Genomic DNA, 26,710 nt, shown 5'->3' on the forward strand with positions numbered 1-26,710 from the left:
GGCGGACGCTTTTTTTTTAAGCCGGCCTCCTGGCCGCTCGCTAAGCTGTGGGTGTCCACCCACAGCTTTTGCGAGCGGCCAGGTGATGGTCGCAACCATTGAGCTTGCGACGAGACCCTTGTGGTAGGGTCTCGTCTGCCGCAAGCCCCAGTTGTGCTTCCGGCTATAATAGAGCCGGAAGCTCACTACTGACATCACTGGTGATGTCAGTAGGGCCGCCCACAAACGGCAGGCGTTCCTTCAGGAACACCTCCGTTTGTCCAGCCACCCCCCCCACCCCGGCTACATCGACAGCCGCCCTGTTTGTAGCGATCCCCGGAGCGAGTGAATTTCTCGCTCCGGGGCTTGCGCACACCCACCATCGACCTGCTTGCGAGAGCATAGCGCTTGCGAGCGGGCCTGAATCAGGCCCTATATCTTCTGATGTCTCTAATGCCTCCTATCGGCCACAAGATTTTAGCATATTTGCTAAAAAAATATACATATAGAAATATAATAAAGTATATTTTAGGAGACGGGTATGAGGGGAGCAGGCAGGCATGGAGACAGTTAGGGGGGTACAAAGGGTACCCCCGTCCCAGACCCCGAGGTTCAGGGAGTCCAGAGTAGCCACGGCATCTAAATTTGATCACCATCACATATAGACTGCGCTGTCTGTCCGGTGCAATTGGATAGAAAAAGTAACAAATATCAATGAAAAAGTAACAAATTACCCTGGTGACCCGGCTCTTCCCCGACTGGCGTTAGTGTGCTGCGCATGCGCCATAGTAATGATTGACGCCCCCAACCCAACCCACAGTATTGTCAAAACAGTTTTGTAGTACAGAATGTGTTTTTTACTTTATTTTTTTTTTATTCCAGCTCTAATTAAATATGTGTATGTATATGTACTCCTCTATCAAAGATTCACTAGCTCCAGACTATATCCGAAAAATGGGTTAAAATTCTGGAACACCCTAGAACTCTGTTGTTGGAATTTAGAGAAATTAACTTTCATTTTAGAAATATTGGCAGCACCAAAAGTGTTTGGACATCCACAACGTTATGTTTTGTGCCATCGATGGTAATAACCAATGGAACTATCGATGGTGAACATGGATGGTTTGCCCACTGATGTCCAATTCTGGTAATAAGTGTAAAAATACTAAAAAAACAAAACAAAAAATTATTATGAGACCACATGGTATAAACTCAGAGTTATTGTATAAAACTCCCTATTCAACTGCACTGACTTCCACATACCATACAGAATTTACTATGTAAGTGGAATGTTCTGTTGTTACTATGATATTCTCCATTCTCCCCATGGAATATACGCTTGATTATGTGATTATATAGTTTTTGTAGGCTTGCCATATCATCCCTTTAATTCGGGACACGTGAATAACACAGGCTCTGTGGCTGATTAAAACCAGGTGAAATGGAGACTTGAAGTCAGCCAGCCACAGAACCTGTGTAATTCATATGTGTCCCAAATTAAAGGGATGATATTGTGCCTATTTTTAAAGCATAGCAACCATATTTTTATTTAAGACCCAAACAGTATGAATAGCTCTGGATGAATAGTCTTTACATAACTTGTTTAATATACAAACATGGTAGACTTTTTGTCATTTTCTGTTATATTTTTTGAGTATATTTTTATACTGTGTATGTCACCATGCATGATACTTCAATAAAATTTCGATTATAAATAAAGACTGAATTTTACTATGTGACATTTCTCGTCCAAACAAGCCATGGCAGCCATAAACTTCATCGGTAGAACTACAAGTATCAGTATAACCATAGCTGCGAAAGCATGTAAAGTGCTTAACCATGTAATGTACTCCATATTTATAAAGTAGTTATTGATAACATTTTAAAATTATATAGACAATTTTGAAAATTAAGTATCTGTATTTCAGAACCCAAAATAGAGTTTGGCCATAGAAAATGACATTTAGTACAAGTATACATTTATTTATATAATACTGCATACCTACACTGCTCTTTATTTTACATACTGTAACTTAACCATTTAAATGAAAACATTACTGTCAGTACATGAGCCTCATTTGCAGGACAGACAGGCGCAGGTTACAGCAGAGGCATGCTCTGACAGAGGCATGTTATGAAATATGCATGGCGCAGGATTAAATTTTACATTAGGAGGAGGAGGGCTGCAGCATGCAGTATATAAATAGTGCCGGGCCTCCATCCATGCGCTCTCTAGTTAGCGGAAGTCTAGCTCCCCAAACATCCGCTGAAATATAGCAGGAGCCGTCACCGGTCTTACCTCCCCCATACACCCCCACCCCAGCCAGTATTAACAGGGCCACGGGTGGCCATGAACCCCAGCGCAGCCGCCGAGGGATTCCCCGCAGTGCAGTGTGAGTATTTTGTGAGCGTGCAGGTTCCGGGGCCCCGCAGCGGGCTCACAGGGGTAAAACGGGAACCCCGAAACCTGCAGATTAGCTAGAACCCGGGAACGTGCGTGCACTAATAGGAATAAGCAATGATCTGCTCCTATGTGATACCGTGCAACAGTGCAGTTGCCAAGTGTAATAATTTGTCTGTCAGTGTTTATTACAGAGGTCCATTTTCTGAGCTGCATAAATGTTATTCTCTATTACTGTATATGCATGCATGGCTTTTCCAAAACATGTTGTGTAACTGGCTATGAGGATAGATAGATAACTATTTCATCCCTTTAACTCGGGACGTGTGGATTATACAGGGTCTGTGGCTGATTAAAACCAGGTGAGCTGGAGACTTGTAGTCAGCCAGCCACAGAATCTGTGTAATTCACATGTCCCAAATTTACACATACACACTGGAGGATATTTATTATAGCGGCACTTGTCGCTTCTTGCTTCGCCTAGCAGGGAGCACTACCAATGAGATGTATTAACATCTCATCGGCCGAAGCACGCGGGGGGGGGGGGAGTGATAGCTCCCCCTTCCGGTGATCCCTACTAGAGCCGACAGCGCATCAGCCCAGTGCTGATGCGTTGTGTTTAACTCCCGGCTGGCTCCACTGAGCGTGCGCGAGATCCTGTGTGCAACCCTGGAGCCGGCAGCTGGGACAGCGCTGTCCCTGCTGTGTGGATAGGGCATCGCCAAGCTGTAGCTTTCGATATCGATAGCTGACAGCAGGTGGAACGGTTAGGCGAACTGACCGTTCATACATTGCCCAGGCTTGTAGATAGCAGCGCTGATAATGACGAGCGCATAGTGCCCCTGTCATTTACAGCCCAGAACCCAAATTATACATGGGGAGAAACCGTATCAGCGTACATAACGTGCGCTGATGCCACTTTGACAGTTACTACATCTACCCCACAGAGACACACATACTGCTATTGTTCTAGAAAAATAGGTTCAAGAATGTCTTGGAGAGGTGGGTGATGTGTGCAGAGCTACTGTGGGGGTGGCATCAACTGGTGCTTAAAGCAATTTTTTTTTTAAAAATTGTCAAAGTTATGCCATGAAGATGGGTGTTTATTATAACATGCAAATCTATCATATATAAAAGAAAACTATAATCCATACTAAATATGCAGGAAAAACCATGTTGATTCTATCATTAGGGGGGTGTCCAAAGGGTTCTGAAAGAAATCCCCACATTTTTAGCCGAAAATAGGGATTTTGCTATTTTGCTAGGCTGGAAAAAAGATTTCTCCAGTTTTTTGGCGAAAATCTGCCGTTTTTTTACAGATTTCTGATTGGAAGATTTCGCCTGTAATTGATTTCGGCCCCATAGCACAAAACTGTATAGTGTGTCTATTATGAAATCAAAAGTGCTTACATTTGGATAAATAAACATAGCTTATCTGTAACCCCAGAAAGGGTGTCATTAGCAAGCACCTGCAAGGAATGAAAGTGTCCAAGACCTCAGAGCATTTCGTCACAGAGGGATTTCATCAGGAGTTCATCATAAGTCCCTCTAGGATGAAATGCATTGAAGTGTTGGGTGCTTCAATCTTCAATGAGTGATGTTTATATGAAGATTAGGGGACTTATTCAGAGATGGACGGAACTACAGAGCCGACTATGCAATTCCGTCCATCTAAAATGCTAATTCAGCTGCAAGGTTCGAAAATCTGTCCAGGCCTCATCCCTCCCGGAAAATGGGGGCGACACACATCTGTTTCAGGAACGGTTGCCAGTCACGCCCTCGCTCCTCCACCCAAATGCCGCAGCATGTCAGTCATGCTACGGCTTGGTGGAGTCTGCGAATGAGATTGCAGAATAGGTTCTGTGCATGTGCAGACCCTAAATCATCGGAGGCTAACCATCGGGTTAATGATCTGACGACGTGCAACAGCGTAAACATTGGTACTTCGACACAGATCTAGTAACCATGCAGCTTTTGAGTGAAGTCTGACTTGTTTGAAACATTGTGTCTCTCCTGACATGCTGAGAGCTCGCAATGGCTAATTTATGCATGGGCATGAAACAGTTTAAACAGTCTCGACGCGCCTGTGTTTGCCTAGCCACCTCCCGTTGCCTCCCCCAAACGCTGTCTACCTGTCACTCACTTTGCAAATGAATCCCCTGTGCAAACATAATAGCAAAACAATCGAGTGTGCAGTACGGCTTTCACACATGTGCAATGGCTAAATATCGCTCGATCTGCATAAATATCAGTATTGGATCATATAACTTTTATTAAACATATCTAGCAGAATCTGCAATGGCCAAAGAAGCACAACTAGCGTTTAATGAATGTTTTTTTCCCCAGACGTGTACACTCCCTCACATACAGTGCATCTGGAAAGTATTCACAGCGCTTCACTTTTTCTACATTTTGTTATGTTACAGCCTTATTCCAAAATGGAATAAATTAATTTTTGTCCTCAAAATTCTACACACAATACCCCATAGAGATAACGTGTAAAACGTTTTTTGAGATTTTTGCAAATTTAATATAAGGTCCCACATTTGTCAGAGCACAAACCAAGCATGAAGTCCACGGAATTGTCTGTAGACCTCTGAGACAGGATTGTCACGTGGCACAAATCTGGGGAAGGGTACAGAAAAATATCTGCTGCTTTGAAGGTCCCAATGAGCACAGTGGCCTCCATCATCCGTAAATGGAAGAAGTTCGGAACCACCAGGACTCTTCCTAGAGTTGACCGGCCATCTAAACTGAGCGATCGGGGGAGAAGGGCCCTAGTCAGGAAAGTGACCAAGAACCCGATGGTCACTCTGTCAGATCTACAGCATTTCTCTGTGGAGAGAGGAGAACCTTCCAGAAGGATAACCATATCTGCAGCAATCCACCAATCAGACTATGGTAGAGTGGCCAGACGGAAGCCACTCCTTAGTAAAAAGCACATTGCAGTCCGCCTGGAGTTTGCCAAAATGCACCTGAAGGACTCAGACCATGAGAAACAAAATTCTCTGGTTTGATTAGACAACGATTGAACTCTTGGCGTGAATGCCAGGCGTTACGTTTGGAGGAAACCAGGCACCACTCATCACAAGGCCAATACCATCCCTACAGTGAAGCATGGTGGTGGCAGCATCGTGCTGTGGGGATGTTTTTCAGCGGCAGGAACTGGGAGATTAGTCAGGTTAGTGGGAAAGATGAATGCAGCAGAGACGTCCTGGATGAAAACCTGCTCCAGAGCGCTCTCTTGACTGGGGCGATGGTTCATCTTTCAGCAGGACAATGACCCTAAGCACACAGCCAAGATATCAAAGGAGTGGCTTCAGGACAACTCTGTGTATGTCTTTGAGTGGCCCAGCCAGAGCCCAGACTTGAATCCGATTGAACATCTCTGGAGAGATCTGAAAATGGCTGTGCACCGACGCTTCCCATCCAATCTGATGGAGCTTGAGAGGTGCTGCATAGAGGAATGGGCGAAACTGCCCAAAGATAGGTGAGGCAAGCTTGTGACCTCACTATTCAAAAAGACTTGAGGCTGTAATTGCTACCAAAGGTGCATCAACAAAGTATTGAGCAAAGGCTGTGAATACTTATGTACATGTTGTTTCTTATTTTTATTTTTTATTAAATTTGCAAAAATCTCAAAAAAAACGTTTTACACGTTGTCATTATGGGGTATTGTGTGTAGAATTTTGAAGACAAAAATTAATTTATACCATTTTGGAATAAGGCTGTAACATAACAAAATGTGGAAAAAGTGAAGCGCTGTGAATACTTTCCGGATGTACTGTATGTTCACATACATTTACCATAAAATACAGCTTGATTATCCGTTTAATCGGGGACACATATGAATTGCGCAGGTTCTGTGGTTGGCTGACTTCATGTCTGCATTTCATCTGGTTTTATTCAGTCACAGAACCTGTATAATTCATGTGTCCCTGGTTAAAAGGATATTATTGTAATCCTAAATTTGTTTTTAAGTTGGTGGTATTGGCAGCTTATACCTAATATATAGAGGTTCTGTAGATTATCAGAGTCTGTATTTTACCTGGTTTTAATCAGTTACAGAACCTGGATATTTTCCATTTGTCTGTAATAAAGGATGCTTTGGCAAAAGAATGGCTTTTCCACCATCGAAGATCAAATCACACAATATGGAGGGAATTCAATTGTTTTTCTGGGTGCTCTAAGTAATGGGCACCTGATGGAGCAATTCAGTTTTTGCTCCAATCTGGCGCAAATGCCGTGGGCGCCAAAATTTCTGCTCGCAGCTACCTGAGGTATTGGACAGAAATGTGAAAAAAGTTCTGCTTTTGAGCGTCCAAACAGCACTTTTCACATTGTGCCCATTATTTTAGATGGGGTTAGCCGCTTTGCGCAGCTAAAATTGGTGCTTTTTGGCACGACAAGCACAATAATTAATGGGCATTTAAAACAATTGAATTGCTCAGTTAGGCACCCATTAATTATCACCACACACAAAACAATTTAACTGCCCCCTATGGAGGCATATCAGCTGTTAGCGCCAGCGACTGTGAATTCAATTGTTGCTCCGTTTGGGTGAAATTTGCGCTGGCATTTCTGCTCACCCTCCCCTGTGGAGGCGAACTGAACTATGCGAAAAATCTGTAGTTTGAGAGCCCTAACCAGGACTTCAGATGGGTTTAGCAGTTTTAAGTGCCTAAACCCGGTCTAGTTGGGCGCGACAAGATCGATTAAATTATTGGCTCCAAAAAACATTTGAATTGCAATATTGGGTGCCCGTTAAATAGCACTCCTTAAGAAAAACAATTGAATCGTCCCCTATGTGACTTTCTGTGTTGTATAAGAGCAGATTTGCACATGCATTTGCAATGTGATACTTATTTCTTCCATGACCAGGTCTCTCCACATTTATGATCTGCCTGGGTGCTAGGCATAGAATTTACAGATGTGTCCACAAATTGTGCCAAATATCCCCGTTTAGTGCGCCACGGACTACAGCCACGCCAATTCACTAATCCTAAATACCTTGTACACTTTGGGCGAACAAAGATGCATGATGGAGAAAAAGTGGCATAATGGACGAAAAAGTACACTAAGATAAAAAGGCAAAAGACAGGTCCAATAAGTGACTCGTGCCATGCATGGTTATTCTTTATCTGCAACTTTATGCCAATTTTAATGTAAGTACCTAATACACTACAGGTTGAGTCTCCCATATCCAAAATGCTTGGGACCAGGGGTATTTTGGATATTGGAATATTCCGTAGTTTGGAATATTTGCATACTATAATGAAATTTCTTGGGAATAGGACCCCAATATACACACAGAAAGTATTTATGTTTTATATACACCTTATACACGCAGCCTATAGGTCATTTTATACAATATTATTAATAATATTGTGCATCAAAAAAAGTTTGTGTACATAAATTAAATTCATTTATGTTTCATCTACACCTTCTACACAGCCTGAAGGTTATTTTATACTATATTTTTAATAATTTTGTACTTTAAACAAAGTTTGTGTACATTAAACCATCAAAAATCAAAGGTTTCACTATCTCAGTCATGCTAAAGATATTCCGTATTTCGGAATATTTAGTTATGGGAGGCTCAACCTGTATAAGCAAAGCAAGATTCAAACTTGAGAAAAAAGTAGCAAAACAGAGGAAATAAAGCATGCAGTCCATGTAAAAAGGTAAAGGACAGGTCTGATACGAGTGCCCTGCTCAATGCGATACGAGTCTGATACGAGTGACCTGCTTATTTTTGTTTTGTCGCAAACAATTTAGTATAAAGTATAAGTACCTAGTACACTATGGGCCTGAATCAGAGGTGCAGATAGTGTCAATGCTGCACGCAAGCGGATAATGGCCCTCATTCAGAGCCGTACGCTCTGAGCAGAGCGCACGCTCTGAATGAGGGCCGGGCTCCATTTTCATGGAGCGTCCTCCTGGACGCTCGTATAGCTGTGGGTCACCACCCACAGGCTATACGAGCGTGCATTGTGATGGCCGCGATGGTCGAGACCATCGCGACCATCGAAATTGCGAGCCGGAGCCTGCGGTTGAGGTTTTCAACCGCAAGCTCCGGAGTGATTTTGGCTCTATCAGCCACTAGTGATGTCAGTGGGCCGGCTTTTGACGGGAGGCGTTCCCGTGGGAACGCCCCGTCAGGGAGGCACGCCCCTGGCACGCCCACCAAGGGGGCGTGCTGTCAATCAACATTGACAGCACGCCCCCTTTGATCGGACACAACGAGCGAAGGACTTTCCTTCGCTCGTCGCGTCTGGCGCATGCGCACGACGGAGCTCCCTCCGTCGTGCGCATGCTCAGTCCATAACATCGACCCACTTGCGAGCGGACAGCCGCTCGCGAGTGGGTCTGAATCAGGCCCTATGTTTTCAGTCTGCACATAAGTCCAAGTTGCACTGTGCTTGCGTCCTGATGGTTACCGCTCTAACAGGGGTATTCAATATGGGAGCGATAACATTTTTTTTGCGTTAATATCGCACTTATGACGTCATTATCGCAGGTTTTAGTTTTACACCGTATTCAATTTCAAAGACTTATCGCAGTTTTGAAAAGTCTTTGATAAAAAACGGTGATAACTTTTCACCATTGAATAGGTGTCGAAAAAAAGTGCAGAATTGGGGTTTAGGGGTGCAGGCTTAAAAAAAATAGCCTGCACCCCTGGGAATGACATTTTAAAAAGAACTGTCAAAAAAAATGTAAAAAAAAATAGGGACACCCCAAAACATTAATTAAAAAATTGTGGTGAAAAAAAAAAAATGGGAAAAAAATTATTAACAATAGGGAAATAGGTTCAGGGCTATTCTGCAAGTATGCGGCAGGTGTTTTCTAGAATAGATTTATAGCGGCAGGTGAACAAATGCAGAATTTTTAAAAAACTTACTTTAGGGACATCAAAATATGCTAGTACCCATTTTCATGTACCCCAAATTTGATGGTACCACTTAAAAAAAACGAAAAAAAAAAACCTAAGTGCTCTTCTGCAACAATTCTTCAATGTCGGGAAAAAACACCTGATGCGGCTGTTTAAATCCCCGACTTTCATTTAAAGGCTAAAACGGGGGTACCCATAGTGATCCCCCATCTTTTTACAACTTTAGGGGGGTCTTACAATTTTTTTAAGGAAAAATTCGTAACTTTATGCAAATCCAATTTCGGAGGCTCCCGTTTTCGTTAATTTAATATTGAATATGGGGATAAGCGGGCGCGCGCCCGATACTTTAACGCAGGTAAAAACTCCGATATGAAACGTTAACTTCGACAGTGAAGTTAACGTTTCATATTGAATACCCCTCTTAGGGGCATATGTATCAAAGCTTGATGTGAGATAAAATTGTGAAATATACATCACCAACCAATCAGCTCCAAACTATCATTTCTTAAACACAGCCTGCAAAATGTAAGTTAGCAGCTGATTGGTTGGTGATAAATATCTCACAATTTTATCTCACATCAAGCTTTGATACATATGCCCCTAAGACGCAGATCGAAATTACACACCGAGAGATGGAATTTTGTTGAGTGTTTCTGGGTGGTCATAGGGTGGTGGCTAACCCTGTCAGTGGCTAAAGACCCAGTTGCACTGACGCAGGTGGCCGTGATCAGATCAGACAGAGAATGTGTGGCTTCATAGGGTTGGTTCAACTGATGGTGCGTCTTAATATGCACCGTGACTGATTAGTGGTGTAGTCGGTGGGTGTCTCAGAAGGAAGACCATCACCCGCGGCATTAGCATAAATATGCAGTTCTCAATGTATTGTATCTCAATACATCTGTATGTATCTCGTGGCAACCACATATTTTTGCATAGCAGATGCATACACATATGCAGCAGCTGCGGCATTAGCATACAACTCTGAATCAAGCTCTAAGGGTGGGTGCACACATAAACTATCCGGCAATCGTGCCGATGTTCAGGGCAATTTGCCTTCATCCTGGACATCACATGATTGCCATCACTGTTCAGTCCTTCATTAATATGTACAGTCTCGCATGCGATATCGTGTGACCACAGAAGCACAGATCAGGCATAGACACTGCACGATATGCCCGATTTGACAAAATCGGGTCAATTATCGTTTAGGCCCTGTCCTTCAGGAAAAAGGTGCCTTTTGCCATATGGCTCAAAATGCATAGGTGTATGAGGACATCTGTATCATGAGCACTATGGATCTGTTACTAACGGTGCGTACACACAGGACGATCGACAACGATATCGTTGTTCAATCTCCTGGGTGTGCTGGACTATCGATCATCCAACACACCATGTACCCACCAACGACTATAACGACACGCGGTCAACGATCGCGGGTCTCTATAGTAACTTGGTTGATACCGATCAGGTTGGCCTGCACGCATGGGCGATGGTCGATATCGACCATACGTGCCCGAGCATCGCAGGTCATTGGTTGCTGAAAAATGCACGATATGATCGATAGCGTTATCGTTCATTTTGTGCATTTAAATCATACTCTGTGTGTATTCAGCTTAAGCATCAGCCATAAGGATTCTCTAAAATGCCACTGGATCACATCTCATCATATACTGTACTTCTACACTCTGTGGTGGATTTATCTTGGGTAGCCAGTACTGGGCATAGAAATAAACAGGCCTGGGAAGAGAAGTGGCAACGTTTGGCTCAGTCCTAATTTATTTTTCGACTAGAGTGCCTGAAAGTTGAGGGCCACAAATGTTTAGCCAACGGGCTACTAAATGGTCAGAGCTGTTGTATTGTAAGTGTTTGTGCGGGGGTGATCCGCCCGGAGAGGGCATGGGGTGACTAAATTAGTAAATTTGCCACCCCAGTTCTGAGATGGTAGTCAACATGTAAAACTCAAGCAGCTGCTACTGGTAATCCTTGGCAGTAGTGTCACTGGTACTGTACCTAGTGTATTAATAAGCTAATGCTCATTAATATTGGTTCAGCCCAGAATGGCTACCTTTACCTTTTATATCCTCTATATGCTTATAGTGCTCAGTCATGCTATTTGTCCATTTAGTAGCTTAAAGGGGCCTATCCATTAGCAGATCTTACTGAAAGACAAAAGATTTATCTTTTGAAAATTCCTGGGGCTGCTGTGAGCGATATCTGTCATGTACATGACAGATATTTGCAATAGACGAACGATATCATCACGACATCATTCTTTGAGTGGATTTTTTTTATGTTTCTGTTCATTTACATTAAAAAAATCGTTCGTCGTTTACCGCGACAGATATTTCTAATATCTGTCAGTGACAAACGATAATTGACCAACATGTTGGAGAGACAAAAGACCAAATTTGTCGTCCGTGGGAGTGCGCATTTTTATCGTTCAGAGCCTATCCAATAGCAGATAAATTGAATGACTGAACGATAAATCGTTCATCTTTCACATGTATCTGCTAATGGATAGGCCCTTTTAGTTGTTCTGAAAGACAATATGCATGTACATGCAATCAGGTCATAATTTTCTTGTTAATACATATGCCGTCTTCTTGCCCAGTTTCAGGAGGTGCCACGGTCCTTGTGGAACTCACAGCTGACATCCACATCTGTGGTCTCTGCAAGACTCAATTCAATAATTTGGATGCTTTTGTTGCACACAAGCAAAGTGGCTGCCAGCTCACCAGTAACACCACAGGGGCCACAAGCACAGTCCAGTTTGTATCAGAAGAAACAATAACACCGTCTCAGACAGCTACACGAACGATCACATCAGAGACTCAGACTATCACCGGTAAGTATTCAGTCAGGACTAAACCTCTGACAAGTCATTAATAAACTCTGCCAGGTATCTGGAGTTGCATGCACTGTATCAATTTCACATTCACCAGTGCATGTTTTTTTCCTCTTGACTTGGATAATTATATATAACTCCCTCTATAAGCCATTGGTTGGTTCAAGCAGCTTTGGATTTTGCCCTTCAACTATTGTTTGCCAGGTTGGGTCTACATGACACTGATGGGAACTGTAGTGTAGTCATAGCTTGGAAGCCATCTATTTCTTAATCCAGTATTTATATTAGGTAAAGCAACATTTAGCCAACAAAGATAAAATATATAGATCAAGAGTATGATGGTTTCCCATGTATAAATCTTATTGTACCATATACTCCACAATGGCACATTTTTGTCTGACGTATTTTAATAACCTGTCTGAATACTTGATGCAATTGCAGCTGTGAGTCTATTAGGGTCTGTGCTAGCTTTGTACAGTTGAAAACTGCAATTACCGTCCATCCTATTTTGCAACATTGTCGGAGTTCTGTCAGATCAAATGGGGACCATTAGTGAAATAGCAATTTTCAAATCATTGAACAAATTATCTGTAGAACTGCATCTGAACACTGACTGGACTGCTGCATGACCTTTTTTTTCTCAATGCCACAACAATTAAGTTTTTCTCTATTCTTTGGGTCAATGTACTTTTTGGAATATAAATCTGCTATGTCCCGGGTCTCTTGCAGACCACAGCAGGTTTTCCTCAAAGGTTTGTCTATATCTTGCTCTGTCCATTTTGCCTTTTTATTTAGACAAGTTTTCCAGTCCCTGAATCAGAAGTGTTATACTCTTGTCTCCATTCTTCACAATATCACAACAGTTGGTGGTAGTGTAATTCACAGTGCCGGAATTTAGCCAAACATAGCACTTGGCATTGAAACTAGGGGTGTGCACCGGCCACTTTTCGTGTTTTGTGTTTTGGTTTTGGATCTGGATCTTTCTTCGTGTTTTGGATCTGGATTGGTTTTGCCAAAACCACCCTTCCGTGTTTTGGGTTCTGGGTTTTGTGTTTTGGATCTGTATTTTTTTGAAAAAAAGCATAAAAACAGCTAAAATCACAGAATTTGTAGGTTTTTCTGCTCCTATGCTATTATTAACCTCAATAACCTTAATTTCCACTCATTTCCAGTCTATTCTGAATACCTCACACCTCACAATAGTGTTTTTATGTCCAAAAGGTTGCACCGAGGTAGCTGGATGACTATGCTAAGCGACACGAGTGGGCGGCACAAACACGTGACCCATCTAGGCGTGAAACTGCAGTGGCAGACAGGATGGCATTGAAAAACTAGGCCCCAAACTGTACATAATGCAAAGAAAAAAAAGAGGTGCAAGATGGAATTGTCAATGGGCCCTCCCACCCACCCTTATGTTGTATAAACAGGACATGCACACTTTAACAAACCAATCATTTCAGCGCCAGGGTCTGCCACACAACTGTGGCTGAAATGATTGGTTCGTTTGGGCCCCCACAAAACAAGCTGGCAATTAATCTGTCCCTGCACAAACTGGCTCTACGGAGGCAAGAAGTCGTCCTCATCCTCCTCATCCACAGATTCCTCACCCTCTTCAGTGTTATGTACATCCTCATCCTCACAGAGTATTAATTCGTCCCTGCTGGAACCACAGGTCCCTCTGTACGTTCTGGAGGCTGGTCTCCCTGGAAGAGTTGATCATTCATTTTATGAACATCATCTTCTCCACATTTTGTGGAAGCAACCTCCTACGCCTTTCGCTAACAAGGTTCCCGGCTGCACTAAACACTCTTTCGGAGTACACACTGGAGGGGGGGCAACTCAGGTAAAATAGAGCCAGTTTGTAGAGGGACCTCCAAATTGCTTCTTTTTCCTGCCAGTACAGGTACGGACTGTCTGACATGCCTACTTGGATGCTGTCACCGATGTAATCCTTTAACAGACAGACGCACGCTTGTCGCTGCTGCTTTGAGGATTCAAGTGCGGCTACAGCCCACACAATTCACAAAGACCGAAAAAAAAAGAACAATATTTTAATTGTTTGTGTAGCACACTTTGAGGGTGTCACCACCCTTTAACAGACAGACGCACGCTTGTCGCAGCTGCTTTAAGGATGCAGGTGCGGCTACAGCCCACACAATTCACAAAGACAGAAAAAAGAACAATATTTTTATTGTTTGTGTAGCACACTTTGAGGGTGTCACCACCCTTTAACAGACAGACGCACGCTTGTCGCTGCTGCTTTAAGGATGCAGGTGCGGCTACAGCCCACACAATTCACAAAGACAGAAAAAAGAAGAAGAATATTTTTATTGTTTGTGTAGCACACTTTGAGGGTGTCACCACCCTTTAACAGACAGACGCACGCTTGTCGCTGCTGCTTTGAGGATGCAAGTGTGGCTACATCGCACACAAGTCACAAACACATTAAAAAAAATTTTTGATTTTTTTGGAGCACTTTGAGAGTTACAACACCCTTTAACAGACAGACGCACGCTTGTCGCTGCTGCTTTGAGGATGCAAGTGCGGCTACAGCCCACACAATTCACAAAGACAGAAAAAAAAAGAACAATATTTTAATTGTTTGTGTAGCACACTTTGAGGGTGTCACCACCCTTTAACAGACAGACGCACGCTTGTCGCTGCTGCTTTGAGGATGCAGGTGGAATCTAGACGGGATTTGGAACCGAGGACACACTACCTCCATCAATTGTCTAAATCCCACTGCACTAATGTCGGATACCGGACGCACGTCTAACACCAACATAGCAGTCAAGGCCTCAGTTATACGTTTTGCTTCAGGATGACTGCTGTCGTACTTCATCCTCATCGCTAGGGACTGTTGGAGGGTCAATTGTTTAGTAAAAGTAGTGATGTTCCTACTTCCTCTCTGGGATGATGAACAACTCCCAGCAGCAGCAACAGCACTAGTAGGAAGTGGTTCTTGATCTTTCCCTATTTTATTTTTATCAGAGAAAGTTTGGTCCTCCATTTATGTTATATTGATATATATACGTGCGGCTAAAGCGCACACAAACACAGAAAATATTTTTTTATTTTTGCTGGAGAGTAGTGCACTTTGTGGGTTACACCACCCTTTAAGAAATGAGCCAGCCGGCTCTTTACTTATGGGACACAGGCGCACGCTTGGCGCTGCTCCTTTGTTGATGCACGTGCAGCCACAGTGCACACAAGTCACAAACACAGAAAATATATATTTTTTTGGTTTGGAGTGTACTTTGGGGGTTACAGAACCCTTTAACGGTCAAGCCAGCCGGCCCTTTACTTATGACACAGGCGCACGCTTGGCACTACTTTGTTGATGCACGTGCGGCTACTGCGCACACAATTCACAAACACAGAAAATAATTTTTTTTTTGGTTTGGACTGGAGTGTACTTTCGGGGGTTACAGCACCCTTTAACGGTCAAGCCAGCCGGCCCTTTACTTATGACACAGGCGCACGCTTGGCACTACTTTGTTGATGCATGTGCGGCTACTGCGCACACAATTCACAAACACAGAAAATAATTTTTTTTTTGGTTTGGACTGGAGTGTACTTTCGGGGGTTACAGCACCCTTTAACGGTCAAGCCAGCCGGCCCTTTACTTATGACACAGGCGCACGCTTGGCACTACTTTGTTGATGCACGTGCGGCTACTGCGCACACAATTCACAAACACAGAAAATACATTTTTTTTTGGTTTGGACTGGAGTGTACTTTGGGGGTTACAGCACCCTTTAACGGTCAAGCCAGCTGGCCCTTTACTTATGACACAGGCGCACGCTTGGCACTACTTTGTTGATGCACATGCGGCTACTGCGCACACAATTCACAAACACAGAAAATAATTTTTTTTTTGGTTTGGACTGGAGTGTACTTTCGGGGGTTACAGCACCCTTAACGGTCAAGCCAGCCGGCCCTTTACTTATGACACAGGCGCACGCTTGGCACTACTTTGTTGATGCACGTGCGGCTACTGCGCACACAATTCACAAACACAGAAAATAATTTTTTTTTTGGTTTGGACTGGAGTGTACTTTCGGGGGTTACAGCACCCTTAACGGTCAAGCCAGCCGGCCCTTTAATTATGACACAGGCGCACGCTTGGCACTACTTTGTTGATGCACGTGCGGCTACTGCGCACACAATTCACAAACACAGAAAATAATTTTTTTTTTGGTTTGGACTGGAGTGTACTTTCGGGGGTTACAGCACCCTTAACGGTCAAGCCAGCCGGCCCTTTACTTATGACACAAGCGCACGCTTGGCACTACTTTGTTGATGCACGTGCGGCTACTGCGCACACAATTCACAAACACAGAAAATAATTTTTTTTTGGTTTGGACTGGAGTGTACTTTCGGGGGTTACAGCACCCTTTAACGGTCAAGCCAGCCGGCCCTTTACTTATGACACAGGCGCACGCTTGGCACTACTTTGTTGATGCACGTGCGGCTACTGCGCACACAATTCACAAACACAGAAAATATATTATATTTTTAGCACTTGGGGGGAGCACCCCTGATGGACAGAGCACCCCCTGGACAACACTACAGCACCTCTTTAGGACTGGGACACTGCACAGGACTTTGGAGTGGACACAGCCCCTATGGAGAACTGACTGCACAACACAGTCCAGCCAGCCCCTATGGACTTTGAAGTAGTGGACACAGCCCCTATTAACAACAGCAGCACAGCACAACACAGCCAGCCCCTATGGACTTTGAAGTAGTGGACAACAGCAGCACTACACTACACTACACTACACAGCCCTAACTCCCACCCTCCCTCTTCACTGTCCACAGCCGAGTGAGAAAATGGCGCCGACGTGGGTACCTTATATAGGATCCAAAACCCGCGAGACTCGGAAGGCGGGAAGATGACGTTTTGCCTCGATTTCAGAATCCGAGTCAGGCGGGAAAAGTCGAGCCTGACTCGGATCGGACTCGGATCGGGGGGGCTCGGGGGGGTTCGGATTTCAGAAATCCGAACCCGCTCACCCCTAATTGAAACCAAACTTTTTAATTGAAATTCCTGTACTTATGCTAAAGTTTAGGCTAAAGTTTAGCTTTTTTTCAAAAATGTGTTTTCTTCTTCGGGGTCCATAGGGATCCACAGGGATACCATGGGGAAATTATGGTTGGAAGACCAGGTACCAAACAGTTAAAGATGCCCCGGGTCCTCCTCCATATATACCCCGCCCCTAGCCATAGGACTTCAGTTGTTTGTTTGGTACGGCAGTATCAAGATGCACCTTTGTAACGGGGACTGCTCAGAGCAGTCCTAAGTTTTTATTTGTTTTATTTTATATTTTCTGAGTTGGCAGCACCAAGTGTCTGAATTTAGACTCGCATACTGAGACTCAATCTACCTCCACCGGGCCGCAACATCAGTAATTGTGCTGGTGATTTCAGAGGTTCGCGGCTGAGCTTAGCTAGCAGTAGTGCTGCGATCTGCACTGCACCGGATCCTCGGAGATGTCAGATAAGGCAATTCCTCGCTTACGAGTAATCGCGTACGGCAGTCCTTGCCTTTGGTGTCAGAGATGCACCAGAAGCCGCTGCTGTCAGGGCCTGGGATTGTCCACGTCCTCACTACACCAGCCTGGGCCTTATAGTCTGACGCCGCTGATCGGCAGCAGACGCTATCTGCTACCATGAGGCCAGCGTAACCGACTGGTTAATGCAGCTTAAGGAAGGTAGACTCTGCCCAGGCAGCTCCTCTACCGACTCAGACACAGTTCCTACGAAGGGTTTCGCGCATCTGGGTTGCTCCGCCTACCATCCATGTGTATATAAGACTCTCACGGTCCTGTAGCTGTTGGTCTCAGGAGGGTCTGGGTCAGTCTCCCTGTATACCTCTCTCTTGATTAAGGTATACGTCTGGGGGCTCTACTGGATTCCCTGGCACAAAGGATCTTTCTACCAGTGGACAAGTTTTCGGCTCTACAATTGCAGGTGCGCAAATTGCTCCGCAATCAGAGGGTATCCATTCACTCAGTAATGCAGGTCCTGGGGTCCATGGTATCCACCTTCAACATGAGGGAATATGCCCAGTTCCATTCCATACATCTACAAAAATTGATTCTCTCCAGGTGAAATGAACAGCATCATCTTATAAGGTCTCAGAGGATCCTTCTCACTCCAGAGGTTCGTCACTCCCTCCTGTGGTGGCTGAGAAAGGATCATCTAAACAAAGGGTGCCTGTTCTGGATTCCAAATTGGGTGCTTTTCACCACGGACGCCAGTCTTCATGGATGGGGGGCAGTGACAGGTCATCACACCTCTCAGGGAAGATGGACAAATCAAGAAAGTCATCTGCAAATAAACATTCTGGAACTGCGAGCAGTATACAGAGCACTGATCATGGCCCAGGACCTGCTCTAGGGCAGGCCGATCTAGATCCAGTCCGACAATGCGACTACAGTGGCCTACCTCAGTCATCAGGGAGCCACAAGAAGTTATGCAGCCATGAAAGAAGTGACAAGGGTTCCATTTTGGGCAGAACATAATCTTCCGGCTATTTCGGCAATATTCATACTGGGAGTGCTAAATTGGGTAGCAAACTTTATAAGTCGCCAGGACATACACGCCGGAGGGTGGTCTCTCCATCCGGGAGTGTTACAGCTCCTGGTAAACAAATGGGGTCTACCGGAGATAGATCTCACGCCACAACCACAAGGTCCCCAAGTACGGGTCCAGGTCTAGAGACCCATCAGCAGCATTCGTGGATGCACTGGCAGTAAAATGGGACTTCAAGCTGATGTATCTATTTCCTCCAATTTCTCTACTCGCAAGAGTTCTCAGAAAATTCAAGCAGGAAGGCAGAACGGTAATACTGGTGGCTCTGGCTTGGCCCAGACTTCATTGGTTCACCGACATACAGAATCTGTCCATAGACAGACCTTATCCTCATCCTTTATGGCAGGATCTGCTACTGCAGGGTCCTAGCCAACATCCGGACTTGCCTCGTCTGTCTTTGATGGCATGGCTCTTGAATCTTCCATCCTAAGAGCAAAAGGTTTTTCCAGTTCTGTAATTCAAACGATGCTTAGGGCACGGAAGCCTGCCTCTGCCCGCATCTATTACAGAGTTTGGTATTCCTTTGGTCAATGGTGTTCCCATAGGAAATTTGATCCTAAGATACTTAGGATTTCCAGGGTACTGGCTTTTCTCCAGGCGGGATTAGACAAAGGCACTATCAGTCTGGTTCCAGAAGAAGATTGCTTCAATACCAGATGTTAGAATTTTTGCCAACGAGTTCTGCGAGTTCAGCCTCCTTTTTGTTGCACCATAGGATTTGTCTTTGGTTCTCAAGGGGCTACAGGCTCCACCATTTGCACCTTTTGGACTCTGTGGATTTGAAGTGGTTAACAGTGAAGACACTTTCTTCTAGCTATCTCTTCTGCTCGCAGAGTCTCTGATTTGGCAGTGCTATCTTGTCGCTCCCCAATTTTGATTTTTCTCCAGAATAGAGCTGTTCTTCGTACAAGGGAGGGTTACCTTCCTAAGGTAGTGTCCCATTTTCATATGAATGAAGAAATTGTTGTTCCAAACCTTTCTGAAGGTGAAGTCTCCCTGGATGTAGTTCATGCTCTCCGGATTTATGTGGAGCGTACAAACTCTGTTAGAAAATCAGATGCTCTTTTTGTATTGTATGGTTTTCACAAACGAGTATGGCCAGCTAACAAGCAACAGTGGCTTGATGGTTACGTATGACTATCTCTCAGGTGTACACAAGCACGGTGACAGCACATTCTACTCGGTCTGTAGGGCCATCCTGGGCATTTAGTCGTGGTGCCTCTGCTGAGCAATTGTGCAAGGCAGCCACGTGGTCTTCTGTCCACACTTTTCTTAGGTTTTATGCCTTTGATACTTTTGACTCTCAGGATGCTTCCTTTGTGCGATGAGTTCCCCTTTCTGCTCAGGAGCATCCCCCACCCTAGGGGAACTGCTTTAGGGCATCCCCATGGTATCCCTGTGAAACCCTATGGGCCCCGAAGAAGCAAATTAGAGTTATGGTAGACTTAACTAGGGAACTCCTTTTCTTCGAGGTCCACAGGGCACCCACCCTGATGCACCTGGCTTCATTGGGTGATTTTTCTTTCGGTCACAGAATCCCTCGTTTTTGTGCAAGTGTTTCTGGTGTATGATTGTTCTTCAATCTCCTCTTTCCTTCTCCTACCTTAAGGCTTGTGAATTAAACTAAGTCCTATGGCTAGGGGCATGGTATATATGAAGGAGGACCCGGGGCTTCCTGGGAGCTGAAGCTTTAACTGTTTGGTGCCTGGTCTTCCAACCATAATATCCCCATGGTATTCCTGTGGACCCTATGGACCAAGAAAAGGAGTTATCAAGTTAAGTCTACCCTAACTCTAATTTTTTTTTTTTTAATCCATTTTTCCCACCTTCCCATGAAGCACAGATTTGTTAAGTGCCTAGTTATTTCTTTCAAGGAAGGGTTTTATAGGTGGCCATAAGTCAGCACAGATGCTCCATTTTGAAATACTCATGAGGTTCATGGCTGTACATATTTTCTCTTTTTATGTGATGGGTTTGACAGTGCTCTGAGTGATATTTTAAAAAGTCTTTCAAATCAACATCTATACCTTCCTTGGTGTTTTCCAATACCCTATTGTTTGCTGTAAATGTTCACGATGAGTTCTAACCAACTGCAGGACTTCCCACAGATGTGTAATTTGTAATCAATTGAAAACTTGAGCTATACACTGGTGGACTCCAATCATGTGACCTCTGCAGACAACTGATTACACCAGGGCTATTTAGATGTATATTCCAAAAAGAGGGAATGCTTAGACAACAAATTTTTTTGTAATTAAGAAAAATGTATAGATGGTTACTTTTTTTTTTTTTTTTATATATATATATACCTGCCAGAGTGTGTTGTGTTGTGTCTATTCGTAGCAACAATTCTGATACCAATCCACTTTGGAACTTTCACATTTTCTTGTATAATGGAATAAAAGTGCAACAATACAACCAATAGCCTCTGACCAGCTGTGTATTTCATTTGGGAGATCCAGTTTTGAGGCAGGGACAGTGTATAAGGCCGTGTGCACAGGTGTATTTTTATCTGCCTCTATTTTGACTAGTGGATGGAGTAGAGACGTATACTCTAATAGAAGTAGAATGAGCAACCTTACACATAGAAGACTTCTCAAAGAGGAAGACAGAGTATGGATTCGAGAAAATAAAATAGTCCATCTCTTATTTTCCCATGCCTATAGCCCTTTGTCCACTTGCTATAAGTGAGTACTGACTTCTCTCTCAAAGTGATCTAAGTATCCATTTCTCCTAGAACAAAGACATAGGCTGGGCACACGCGTAAAGATTTTCTGTCCAACCATCTAACTAGGTGATTGGTTAGAATTAAAATCTGGTAAGGTATGAAAGCAAATGACAATCAGCAATTTGCTCCTAAACACCGGAAAATGGACAAAAACTGTTGTTTGTTAAATGTTTGATCTAAACAATTTGTTCACATTTGTCTGACGACCATTTTCATCTGTTTTCTGCCATTTAGGAGCAAATTGCTGATCATCAGTTATTCCCATACCTTACCAGATTTTCATTCCAACCAATCAACTAGTTGGATGGTTGGACAGATAATCTTTAGATGTGTACCCAGCCTTATTTATCAAAAGATGTCCTAATGGATTAGGGTAGTAACCATAGCAAGGACCTATAGTACACTGTAGAGAAGATCTGATGGAGCATATAAGGGAATAATAAAGGTGGGGTGCCAATTGCTGTATTATTTTACTGGAAAACTTGTACTGACCTTTTTGGATTTTTTTATTATCTTTTTTTGCATTTTCAGTTTCTGCTCCAGAATTTGTTTTTGAACACGGATATCAAACCTTTTTGCCGAGTGAAGGGTCAGTGCCCCAGAGTACTGGTGGCATCACCATAGCCACAAAATGTCGCTCCAGAAAAGTGTCTGCATCCTTATCCCAGAAAAAGCAGAGCTGCCACTACCCAGGTGATAAACTGATCAGTAAAGTGTCATCTTGTTTGACAGATCCATTTTAAAGCTGACTTCTTACCAAACACATCTTCAATCTATATATTTAGGTTGTCCGTTCAAGACTGCTTATGGCATGAAAGATATGGAACGTCACTTGCGGACTCACACAGGTAATTGTGATTACATTGTAAGTAGAGGGCAGACGAGGCTCAAGTAAAACCAAACAAAAAAGGCATTTATTAACCCTTAAAGTAGCATTTGCCTGATATTATTTAAACATAATTTGTTATATAAAAGACAGGCATGTTTCTTTATTGAACTGGCTGCTGTTAAATCTCTAAACAGTTGGCACTGAGTAAAAACTGGGGGGTCTATGTACTAAGCCTTGGAGGGAGATAAAGTGGATGGTGATAAAGTACCAACCAATCAGCTCCCAACTGCCATATTACAGGCTGTGTTTAAAAAATGACAGTTGGCAGCTGATTGGCTAGTACTTTATCTCCATCCACTTTACCTCTCTCCAAGGCTTAGTACATAGACTCCTGGATGTCTTTGGGCCTATAGACTGGTGACTAGTTCATGCAGGACTAATGATCTAACAGGTCCACACATGACTATAACACTGTAGGCTAGGTGAATTCTGTGTAATCTGCTGTTGCTTTTTGTCTTTTCTTAGGAGACAAGCCCCACAAGTGTGAGACATGTGGGAAGTTCTTCAGCCGGAAAGACAAGCTAAAGACACACATGCGATCACACACAGGAGAGAAGCCATACAAGTGTAAGGAGTGCGACTACAGTGCAGCAGACAGTAGCAGCCTCTGTAAGCACCAGCGCATTCACACAGATGAGCGTCCCTTCAAGTGTCAGATCTGTCCATACGCCAGTCGTAACTCCAGCCAGCTCACAGTGCACCTGCGGTCACACACAGGTGAGACCCCACTGTGTGCCAGAACCACAGTTGCCTCATTCATTTTATATTCTAAAATTGTGATGCTTCCCCTGTTAGAAAATGTGATCAAAACTGGTGTATAATCCTTTACTAATTCAAGCAGTCAAAAGGGCTTCATTTTACAGTTACTGTATGTACCAAAACAAGGAAAACTTTGCACCAGACCATCTTTAGGGGTTTATGTAATACAGGGTTAACATTTTTTTCTAAAATCTAGGAGCCAGCTTACAAATTTTAGGAGCCAGACCATCTTCCCTCACCAAACCAAATGAAACCTTGTATACACTACGACACAAGCACCTTCAATGCCCCTCAGACCTCCAAACATGCCATTTAACCACAACACATGCCTCTTCAATGCCCATCAAACCCAGCCACATGCCTATCTCTGATGCCCAATATATAGTATGCCACACAATAGGACCACCAATTCATAGCATGCCACACAGCAGGGCCCCCAATTAATAATGCTATTATAAAAGGAAGACCTTAAATTAAAATGTCTGCAGTAGATTATTTGACTAAGTAAACTTGAAGCCCAGGAGAGGGGACGGTGGCGTGATGTAAATGTGCAGATAGAAGCAACGTGTTTTACCCATATTGGATTGCTGCTGCTGCTCTGATTCTTCACTGGGGATGCCGGAGACCGCTGGTTCTGCCAAAGCTGCTGGAACCACTAAGGAAGTTGGAGCTGGGACCAGAGACAAGCAGGCATGCCAGGACCCAGAGACCGCCGTGCGGGGGATGCCTTGACCCAGAGAAATACACGCCGGGGATCTACAGAGCTTCTAAGGAATTTTCTCTTCCCTGCAAAATCCAGTCGCCAGGTCTGAAAACTTTGTCGCCCTGGCGACCGGGATTTGTCGAGGCCTTATGTAATGGGTTCTGAGACCATGGAACTGGCAGGATTTCAGCAGGCTCACCAGTAAATTTAAAACGTCAATCAGTTTTAAGGCAAAGCCAGCCTAGTAACCAGGACTTTGACTCTATATTAATGTGAGTTGGTTAGCTACATGGCAATATAAATTTTATTATTATTATCCTTTATTTATATGGCACCACAATGGTTTTGCAGCGCCTAACAAAGTACATAAACAGTTGAGCAGAACAAGAGTACAGTGACTTACAGTAGAAGACATTGCAGGACAAGTACATGGTATATAAACATTGCTGCAACAGCAGTCATAACACTCAAATAAGTGGCAGAGGTCAAGGGTTAGGTGCCGTTGTAAGGAGTATGGAGTAGTATAAGTAAGGGAAGGAAAAGCACAAGGGGGAAGAGGGCCCTGCTCGTGAGAGCTTGCATTCTAAAAATAAATGATATATACATATATGTCTATATGTGTCATATTTATCATAATACTTGCTGTAATGTCATATGTTTTTACTTTATTGAGTAGTAAATAATAGTCTGTTTCTATTGCATAGAAGGGGCACATGATTATATGCAATTAAGTCCCTATAGCCGCAGAATAATAGATGTGTTTGATATGACAAATCCATTTATAGTAGTCTTAAATAAAACTTAAATGTTAATGTACCTAGAGATCCCCTTAAATGTGACAACATGGAAATTAAATTTTAAGGACAAGGACTGCTACTTGGTCGAGAAGGCATTAAAACTGAACAGTTGGTGACAGTGGGCTAGAGTTACTAAGCAGCGGCTATTGTTAGATGCTGATTCTTTGCTGTTTTGACCACATGAGATCCAAGCAGTCCAAATGCTGGAGTCCAGTCACACTAGCTCTTATCTATCCTGGGCAGCATTTCTCCCCAAAATGTATTCATTGCCTCTTAAACAAGGTGAGCTAGATCAGACAAAAAAGGTGATCTAACAGATCTCTTACTCATACAGACCATTAGCTTGCCTCATAATGAAGGTCCACTTTCTACCACACACAGAGATATAATACTGGATTAAGGGGGAGGTACAGGTGGCACTTGGGTCCCCCACTCACAGGGGGCCCCTGTAAGCGGGGATGGACGATCATCTTTCACAGGCTCTTGTGGATCACTGCCACATACTATTCTCGCAATTAGAGACCAGACACACAGGCTCTCAGTGGGCCCCCACTTACAACCATAGATCAGACACTGGCAGCTTACAGCCCCATCAGCCACGTCCTGCCCCCCTTTCCCTATCACTTGCTTAGAGACGGCTGTACACTGACCACTGGGAAGAGGAGGGTGGGTGATGAGATGTTGAGTGTGTGATGAGTTTTGATAGCCGTGGCCCCAGCTCTGAGGAGAGGTGAGTCTGTAAGTTGCAGTGTCTGTAAAAAAAAAAAAAATTTGTTATGATATATAATTTTCTTGGCTTATTTATCAAATTTGTTGTGGTTACCACCTGTCACACTATACAACTGTAGAGCCAGAGAGGTGCATAGCCCAATATTATCCCTATTGTATGAATTTGATCAGTCTAGGGAAGCCAATACTAATTTTTTCCGTGTTCTTTCAGTTCAAGTTTCATTTGTTTATGGCTCTTTAATAGGGGAAACCTGTTAATGTGAGTAGGAAAGTTGTTAAACTGTTTTGACTCCACATAATGTTGTCCATGTAGTGTAGATGCACATTAAAAACATAATGGTGCACGGTTAAATAAATATAAAATATTACTTTTGATGTACAGTAGCTCAACTGAATGCCTTAAATAATAACCATCTACATTTTATAGTTCTCATGTGCAAGATGATGCTATGCTCTGTATTTTAGACCATTGGGTGGGCCTCAAATGCCGCCCCCCCCCCAAGCCAGAAACACAGGGATATCGCCTATGGAAGAAGTCCTTTTAACATGTGCCATAAATCCAAGAGGAGTTAGGATGGGAATGTTTGAATAAACTTCCCTAGATCCTGCTGGTTTGGAGGTGTATAGTTTTTAAACATAAATGCTGGAACAAAAAGCCAGGTACTGAAGCTTCTGGGGTGAGATCAGAGATCATGTCATGAATTATTATTACTTTACTAAAAGAATATGCAATATTTAGAAGAAGCTTTCTGCTAACCACTTTTTCATCCTACCTAGCAATTGGAATGCAGTTTTAATGTATCTTTGTAGTGTGACTTCAGCTGTGCCATTCCACAATTTAATTGCCTCTTGTGAACTTAATGTGATTCATGTCCTTCATAGAGTTTTATGGGATAACCGGTTAATCTCTCATTCAGCAGATCATCGGTGATTCTAGGCAGGAAATGCTCACTGAAATAGACAACACAGGAAGGTTAAATATTTGGTTGATTATGCGATCCACATTAACTGCATAAGTTGCATTGTGCTGTCTAAAGTAATTACTCTTCTGGGCAATTTCCAGTCATTAAATCTCATAGTTCTAGCCACAGGCAGGAAAGAGTTAACTAATTTAAAAACTTAAGTATTTACAACTACAGAAAAAAAAACACTACATGTGTTAAGATGGGTGGATGTGAAAAAAAAAATATATATTGATATCTAGCTTCCCGATTTTAGAAAGATAATAATCTAGATGTATATTGATGTGCTTTTGATCTGCATATTAAAGCTTTTAGTGCAATTAAGTGTGAAATTTAGCTGAACAACCCAGTTCTCAACTCGTTGTTTACAGAGCTAAAATATTCCCTATTATAAAAGAGGAATACATTTAACATAAAACCCTCTCT

General features: G+C 43.3%; 1 protein-coding gene across 1 annotated transcript in view; it reads left to right on the forward strand.

Moving 5' to 3' along the window:
* Positions 1–2,225: 2,225 nt before the first annotated feature.
* Positions 2,226–26,710, forward strand: part of ZFP64 (ZFP64 zinc finger protein) — a 35,410-nt gene continuing 10,925 nt past the window's right edge. Inside the window, exons 1-5 of the mRNA XM_088458027.1 lie at positions 2,226–2,372; positions 11,884–12,117; positions 21,977–22,138; positions 22,231–22,293; positions 22,800–23,051. Of these exons, the coding sequence (XP_088314153.1) occupies positions 2,330–2,372; positions 11,884–12,117; positions 21,977–22,138; positions 22,231–22,293; positions 22,800–23,051 (754 nt within the window). The 5' untranslated portion in view covers positions 2,226–2,329. The remainder of the gene's footprint in view (positions 2,373–11,883; positions 12,118–21,976; positions 22,139–22,230; positions 22,294–22,799; positions 23,052–26,710) is intronic.

The sequence above is a fragment of the Taudactylus pleione genome, unplaced genomic scaffold, assembly GCF_031769625.1.
Source record: "Taudactylus pleione unplaced genomic scaffold, aTauple2 ptg000803l, whole genome shotgun sequence".
In the NCBI taxonomy this organism is placed as follows: Eukaryota; Metazoa; Chordata; class Amphibia; order Anura; family Myobatrachidae; genus Taudactylus; species Taudactylus pleione.